Source organism: Elephantulus edwardii, unplaced genomic scaffold (assembly GCF_000299155.1).
Source record: "Elephantulus edwardii isolate Elephantulus edwardi_28Jun2011 unplaced genomic scaffold, EleEdw1.0 scaffold00094, whole genome shotgun sequence".
NCBI classification, from domain to species: domain Eukaryota; kingdom Metazoa; phylum Chordata; class Mammalia; order Macroscelidea; family Macroscelididae; genus Elephantulus; species Elephantulus edwardii.
In genome coordinates this window covers 553,128-561,299 of record NW_006399844.1, presented here as the reverse complement: position 1 = coordinate 561,299, position 8,172 = coordinate 553,128, and the positions used below count along the sequence as shown (strand labels likewise).

At 39.6% G+C, this 8,172-nt stretch overlaps 1 protein-coding gene across 2 annotated transcripts in view; it reads left to right on the top strand.

Annotated features, from left to right (window-relative positions):
- Nucleotides 1-8,172, top strand: part of AP2B1 (adaptor-related protein complex 2, beta 1 subunit) — a 170,011-nt gene that overhangs the window by 151,386 nt on the left and 10,453 nt on the right. For both annotated transcript variants that reach the window (XM_006890900.1, XM_006890901.1), the window contains 2 exons: nucleotides 4,164-4,248; nucleotides 6,350-6,436. In XM_006890900.1, the coding sequence (XP_006890962.1) occupies nucleotides 4,164-4,248; nucleotides 6,350-6,436 (172 nt within the window). The remainder of the gene's footprint in view (nucleotides 1-4,163; nucleotides 4,249-6,349; nucleotides 6,437-8,172) is intronic.

The following is an 8,172-nucleotide window of genomic DNA, read 5'->3' as shown; positions in this document are numbered from 1 at the left end:
TATACATTATTGAACCCATCTTACTCAGTCTCTCCCCAACCCTAAGTCAGTCCCATTCTACAACAGTGGTACCATGCAATATTTGTCCTTTTGTGACTGGGATATTTCACTCAACATGATGCTCTCCAGAGTCAACCATTTTGAATAATATTGCACGAGTTCCTTATTTTTCAGTGCAGCATAGTATTCCATTGTGTGAATATACCACAGCTTCTCTATCCATTCATTTGTTGATGGTTAGGTAATAATTTACAAATTTATTGTTCCTGTGTGCTGCATAGTATTCCATTGTGTGAGTGTACCATAATTTCTCAATCCATTCATTTGTGGGTGGACATTTGGGTTGTTTCTATGTTCTTGCAGTGGTGAATAATGCTGCCATGAACATTGATGTACAAATCTCAGTTTGTGGCTCAGTTCTCATTTTCTCAGGATATATTCCAAGTAGTAGAATAGTCGGGTCATATGGAATTTCTGTGTTCAGCTTTTTGAGAAAGCATCAGACTACCTTCCAGAATAGCTGTACTATTTTACAATCCCACCCACAATGTATAAGAGTTCCTTTCTTTTCACATCCTCTCCAACATCTATTACGTGCTGCCCTGTTAAATTTTGCCACTGTTACTGGAACGATATGGTACCTCATTGTGCTTTTGATTTGCATCTCACTTACTGCCATTGATTTGGAGCATTTCTTCATGTGTCTGTTTGCCATTCAGGTATCTTCCTCTGTGAAAATTCATTTATCAGTCTTTATGATACTGACTGTAGTCCCTAGATTGGAACAGCTCTCTGCTCCCTTCCCCGCTGTGGTTCTTAACTTCTGTTAGTCTTTCTGTCCTCATCCTGACTTTTAGAACTTTGTCCCTAGCAAAATTCTGTCCTTTTGACCTTGGGTAGTGGTTCTTAGGAGTGAGTAGCTCCTTGGTGCTGTTACTTACTTTATTGGCCTGCTTGTTGTTTGAAAGTTTGGGATCTCTGGTGTCCTAGTGACTGCAATCCAGAAGGCAAGCGGTTCAAATCCACCAGCTGCTCTGCTGGAGAAGGAGGGGCAATCTCCTCCAGTACCAGTTGGATCTGATTCGACAGTAAACACACACACACACACACACACACACACACACACTAAAATTAATTTAAAAGAAAAAGTTATACCACAGTGACTAAGTTCCATGCTTCAAAGGTGGCTAAGGGCCTAATCTCAGGGGTTCTATCAGTCTCTATAGATCAGTAATCCTGGCCATTTTTATTATTTGGGACTTTGTTCCACATGTGTGTCTCACTCTATTCAGGACCATCTCTAGTTCTGGGCTCAGACTCCTGGAGATTGAAGCATTTATTTTTTTCCCCTTAAAGCAAAAGTCAAGAAATAGGCATGATTACTGATTGTTGAACTTGCCCAGATAAATATTTTCTTACAGTGCCAAGAGCATAGATAAGAAAGCTGCTAGTAACAAAAACCAGTGGGAAGTGGTGGTTTAGAACAGTTCTCCTCCTCCTCTTTCTTACAGTATATGGTTATTATGATCTGCTGCAATGAAGACTGTTTGTTCCTTAACGTACACCAACCAGTGTTGCCATTAAACTTACTGTCTTTTAAAAAAATAAATCGGCGGGCTCTGGTGGCCTAGTGACAAGAAGCTGTGCTGCAACCCCTGAGGTGCGTGGTTCAAATCCACCAGATGCTCTGCTGGAAAAGGAGGAACAATCTCCTGTACCAGTCAGATCTGATTTGACGGTACACACACACAAATAATTAAATTTATATATATATATAAATCATGTCTTCTGAATGAATAGGCCATCCTAGAATCACAGCCTGCCTAAATCAGAAACTTGTATTGTGAAAGAGAAATTCAGTTTTTCACTTCCTCAAAGCTTTTCCTTCTTTTAACCATCACATTTACCACTGTTTGACCCAATATACTTTTCCACAAGTTATTGTTGTTTTATGCCTTCAAGTTGAGTCTGATTCTTAGCAGCCCTTTTTGCCATCTTAGAAAATAAAATTTCATAATGTAAACCACCTTAAAAATTGGGATTGGTGTACACCAGGGATGTGTCCTATCTCCATACCTTTTCAACCTATGTGCAGAACAGATTATCTGGGAGGCTGGGCTGTATGAGGAGAAGTGTAGCATTGGGATTGGTGGAAGAGTCATCAACAATCTTCGTTATGCAGATGACACAACCCTGCCTGCTGAAACTGAGGAGGGTCTGAAGCACTTGCTGCAGAAGATTAAGGACTGCAGCCTTCAATATGGATTGAAGCTCAATATCAAGAAGACAAGGATTCTCACCCCTAGGCCAGTTGGCAGCATCAGGATGGATAATGAAGGGATTGAGATTGTTAACAGCTTTAGTTTGCTTGGCTCCACAATCAATACTCTTGGCACCAGCGGCCAGGAAATTAAAAGACATACTGCATTGGGAAAGTCTGCTGTGAGGGACCTCCCCAAAGTACTGAAGAGTGGTGGTGTCACTCTGGAGACTTAAGGTGCCCCTGATACAGTCTTTACAATCACTTGCTATGCGTCGAAGAGTTGAATAAATCCTAGGGAGGATAGAAGGAGAATTGATGCCTTTGAGCTGTGATGTTGGAGAAGCGTACTGAATATATCATGGACTGCAAAGAAAACAAACAGGTTCATCCTGGAGAGGGTTAAACCAGGTGGTTCGTCTGACGTAATTTGGACATGTTATAAGGAGGGACCAGTCCTTGGAGAGAGACATCATGCTTGGGAGAGTGGAGGGACAACGCAGGAGGGGAAGGCCCTCTTATGAGGTGGATTGATTGAATGGCTGGGGTAATGGGGGTAGCTGTGTCAGAGACAGTGAGATTGGCACAGAATAGGACAGAGTTTAGAGCTGTTGTACATAGGGTCACTATGAGTCGCAGGCAACTCAACGGCACATACAACAACCATCCAGTTTAAAGCTTGTATTTAAAAGATAAGGGAGCGATATGTTGTTGTTATTGTTGTATGCTATTGAATCAAAACCAACTCATGACTGACTCTCCAGTGAGTTTCCAGAGGCTGTAAATCTCATGGGAGATTATCCATTTTTCTCTTAGAAAGCGTCTGGTAGATTCAAACCTCCTGCCTTTATATTGACAGTGTGGCTCCTTCCCCACTAGGTGACCAGAACTCCCTGTAAGGGAGGCATTACAGAACTAATTAATGTAAAGAGAACAACAACCAAAACCAAAAAAGGGTTAAGATCAGACAAATCTGAGTTTGAGTCCCAGCCGGTCTAGTGCTAACTATGTGACTTTGGATTTTATTTAGTCTTTTATTTTAGTTGGGATAATGACAAGGATTAGAATTAATATTGGCATATGTACCATCAAATTAACTATGAATCATGGCAACCTTGTGAACAGCAGAGATGGAAAAACTTCCCCTATTCTTGTGCCATCCTCTCAATCTTTGATATGCTTGCTAATTGTTACTGCCACTGGGTCAATCGTTTTGTAGAGAGTCTTCCTCTCTTGCACTGACTCCTCTACCTTTCCCAGCCTGGTGTCTTTTTCCAAGGACTGGCCTTTCCCGACAACATGCCCAAAGTATGTGAGGTGGAGTTTCAGCATTCTGTCTCTAAGGATCACCTGATTGTACTTCCTCCAGATCAGACTTGTTCGTGCCTTTGGCATTCCGTGGGATGGTCAGTACTCTGCCACTCCAACAATTCAGGGGCATCTATTCTTCTTCTGTTATCCTTATTCATATTCATTGTGCAACTTTCAGTTGCATAGAAAGTAACTGAAAATACTGTGACTTACATCAAACACATGTTAGTCTTTAAACTGACATCATTGCTCTTTTGTACTTTAAGGAGATCTTTGAAAGTACTTCATAGATACCAGATATTTTTAATAATCAGAAACAGAAAATAACCAAATAGATTATCCTAAATGTAGAGTCTGTACCTCAAAGAATGCCCACCTGGAGAGTTAAGAGTTGCACGTTTGTCACAGTTCTGTGACAGTGAAATAAATAAGGATGTGCTTTGCAGTGTGTGGGCTGCCGTCTTGATTTTGAGGCTTGTATCATCTAAAGAGAAGATAAATAGGGTGGTATATTTCTAGAAACAAAACTGTTCTTTCCCTCCTACCTGGTTTCCTATGATGTCCTAATTTTCTCTTGTTACTTTCCTGGCAGGTGGCTGTGAAAAACAACATTGATGTCTTCTATTTCAGCTGCCTGATCCCTCTCAATGTACTTTTTGTAGAAGATGGAAAAATGGGTAAGTACATCCTCCTGTCCTTCTGCCAAACATACCTTTACCCTTCCTCTGAATGTCAGGCAAAGTCTAACCCTAGAGGTAAAAATTCTTTTTCGGTTAAAAAAGGGGGCAGTAAATGGGAATCTGAGAGCACTTGATTGTCCTTATCTGAAACCTATACTTGGACCAAGAAGCAGTCCTCAGAACGGAGCAAGGAAACACTGCGTTGTTCAAAATCAGAAAAGGAGTGTCAAGGATGCATCCTGGCCCCATACCTTTTCAGTCTGTATGCAGAACAGATTATTTGGGAAGCAGGGCTTTATGAGGAGGAGTGTGTTATCAGGATTGGAGGAAGACTCATTAACAACCTACGATATGCAGGTGACACAACCTTGCTTGCTGAAACTGAGGAGGACCTAAAGCATTTGCTGCAAAATGTCAAGGACTGTAGTCTTCAATATGGATTGAAGCTCAAGAATATCAAGAAGAACAAAGATTATCACCACAGGGCCAATTGGCAGCACCATGTTAGATGGAGAAGAAATTGAGGTTATTCATAATTACAGCCTGCTTAGATCTACAATCAACACTCTTAACACCAGCAGTCAGGAAATCGAAAGACGAATTGCTTTGGGAAAATCTGCTGTCATGGACCTCTCCAGAGTGCTGAAGAGTACAACAATACAATTTAGATATAAAGGTGCACCTAATCCAGGCCATAGTCTTCTCAATTACGTGTTATGCTTCAGAGAGTTGAACATTGACTAAGGATGACAGAAGAATAGATGTCTTCGAGTGGTGGTGCTGGAGAAGAGTCTTGAACTACCATGGACTGTCAAGAAAACAAATAGGTCTGCCTTGTAGAAGGTGAAATCAAGTATTTCCTTGAAGACTAGGATTTGAAGCTCTGCCTCACTTACTTTGAACACATGGCCAGGTGAGATTGGTTCTTAGAGAAGGACATCATGCTCGGAAGGGTAGATGGACAGTACAGGAGAGGAAGACCCCAGATGAGATGGATTGATCCTGTAACTGGGGCGATGGGGTTGGTGCGTCAGAATTAGTGAGACTGGCTCAGGACAGGGAAGCGTTCAGAGCTGCTGTACATAGGGTCACTAAACATCGCAGGCACATAAAAACAGTAACATACTATGACAGGTATGGAAGCAGACGTGGCATCCACTTCTTAAATAGCATGTTTCCAGAAATGCTATGAACTTTGATAAATGTCAATAGTTGTAGAGGGACTTTTGGCCTTTTGTTTATAGGGTCGCTATGAGTTGTGCTTGACTTGAAGGCAGTCAACAACAAGAAGAAGAATATTGTAAAGTCCTAACAGTCCTTAGTATCCTTAGTCCTTAGTATCACCATTTGTTTTGTTTTTTTCTCTGCTGGTGGTCTTTAAATCAGACTGCCCATAATCTAAATAATCCAGACACCCCAGGATGCAGAGCAAGAGGATAGATAGAGAAATGTGGATTTGAATCTCAGATCTGTCAATTTCTGATTGTGTGGCCATGGTCAAGATGTTTCAACTTTTCTGAGTTTGCAATTCCAAGTGAAGAGTTCTAATAACTTAGTGGGATAATGTATTTAAATTTAGTATTTGACCTTGAGCTAAATTCTTCCTGCCTCAAGATAAGAATTCATTAATTTCTGGTAAACTATTAGTACTCCTTATGTGAGTACTGATATTTCTCTCTTCCCTTGCTTATGAAACCACTGTCTAATAAAACTAGTTTATATTGGTATATATTAAATTATATTGAACTTAATCTGATTCTCACAATGGATATTTGGAAGCTAGAAATGTTATGACTGCATATGAAGAAATTAAGCCTCAAGAAGTTACCCAAGTAGGAAAATAATAAAGTCAAATCTAAAACCTTATAGATGGTCTGGCTCTGAACGTCTTTCCACTTTCACCACTCCCTGAGGAGAGAATGATTGACTTGAAGCATAGTACTTCCACATAGGTGAGCATTGTCTCCAGTCCTATCTGCTGCTAGTTGTATTGCAAGGAGCCCATACCTTAGAGGTGATAAGAGACCAGAATAGGCATAAAAAACCCAAATACTGACAGATGGTGTGCATCCTTCTCTCCTTCTGCTTCCCCATACAGAGCGCCAGGTCTTCCTTGCAACATGGAAGGATATTCCCAATGAAAATGAACTGCAGTTTCAGATTAAGGAATGTCATTTAAATGCTGGTAAGTAATGACGGAATATTTTTTCATCTTAGTGAGATTTACGTTAGATATGTGAAGATTTCATCTTTACCTACCTTTTTTCTACATCTACTTTATTTCTAGTAGGTTTAAGGTCAATACATTACTTTGCAAACCTGTCTTTAAATACTTGAGTGTTTTTTATAGCTGCTATATATATTTGTTTAATCACCAGTAAAAAGCCCCAGACTCTTTTGCAGTTAATCTTTAAGTTAAAATTACTTTTAACAGATTTAAGAAACAAAGTAGAACAGATTAATCCACCCATTTCTTCCGTAGATAAAGACATGTTAAGTCGTATTATTATAACATTAAAAACATCAAGCACTTAAGAATATAAACACTATTAAGAATTTGAAGGACTGCCTTTTCCCCCCTCACCTTCAGTATTGGAACACTATATTTAGAATTCACTGTTTATAATTAGACATGAGTACATGATAGATGATTAAAGCCTGCTTGGTAACCTTTTTCTTTCCTGCCTTATGTCATCTTTCATGTGGCATAATCTCTTTAATCACCAGTAAAAAGCCCCAGACCCTTTTGTAGTTAATCTTATTACTTTAATGGAACATAAAAGAGCTAACCCAAGAGGAAAAACAATAGCAACCATCAGTCCTTAGGGCTTTTTGTCACTGAAGAGGATGGAGCACATAAGCTATTCAGTCCTGCCTTTGTCTCAGTTCTCTTCTGCAGTTAGTACAAGGCTGAGTTTACATGCATGTGAGCCTTAGTGTGCTTGGTCAGTTCTTGTCTCTGTTTTCACTTGTCCATCATTTCCTCTCTATAGATCAGTGACTTTTCTAAAGTGTTTTCATCATGCTGCCACTTTTCCATGGCAACCAGATTAGAGAATAGAGACAGTGTGACAGTTCAGAAAGAAAGAAAACTTCGGATTTTTCACTTTAGCTTTTTGCTTTTAATTTTCATTTATTGGGGCTTTGTTATTTACTTTGTATATGTTCAAACAAATAATTTATATTATTTCCCATCAGATTTTCTAAATCCATCTGGATAGTCATTAGCCTCCTCCTTTGAAAACTCTTATAAATGTGAAGGATGTATAGGCCCTCTGGAACTTTCAGAAGGCTGAAAGGTGCATGGACTCTTAGAAATGACGAGAAGACAGGCATCTTTGAGTGTAGAAATTTCTGATGGCTATTTTCCTTTGATAATGATCTTCTGACTTCTCCTGAGCCCTTGGAGAGGTGTTTGAGGAGAAATGTTTCTATAATTTCCCTGACCAGTTAGTTGATTCTGTCCAGGAATACCACGTAGTGGTCTTTGTAGGTTTTCACCTGCTTGATTATCTGCTAAACAAAATCAGAGTTTCCTGTATTTCACAAAATTGTACTCAACTTGGACACACGTGTGTGTCAATATGTGTCATTGGTCCTTTACTGTGAGACTTATTTGATGAAACAAGGAAGTTGGGGAACTTTCCACAGTATAAGCTGATCATATACAGACCATCATATGCTGAATGCATAGTGACTAGTGGCAAAAACCAAATAAATCCTCTTAGCGAAGCAGCCTCAGCACGCAGCTCAGGAAAAACTAAACCCCTGTTTATAATTACTCTTATAGTAATATGATATGATGACAGCAGCTTGATAGTATTTTCTTAAGGATAGTTTATCTCACATAAAAGCAAGAAGAGGGATGCTTCTGGTTAATTAAACTTAAAAACTATAGCAGATGCTGTAACTCTCTTAGAA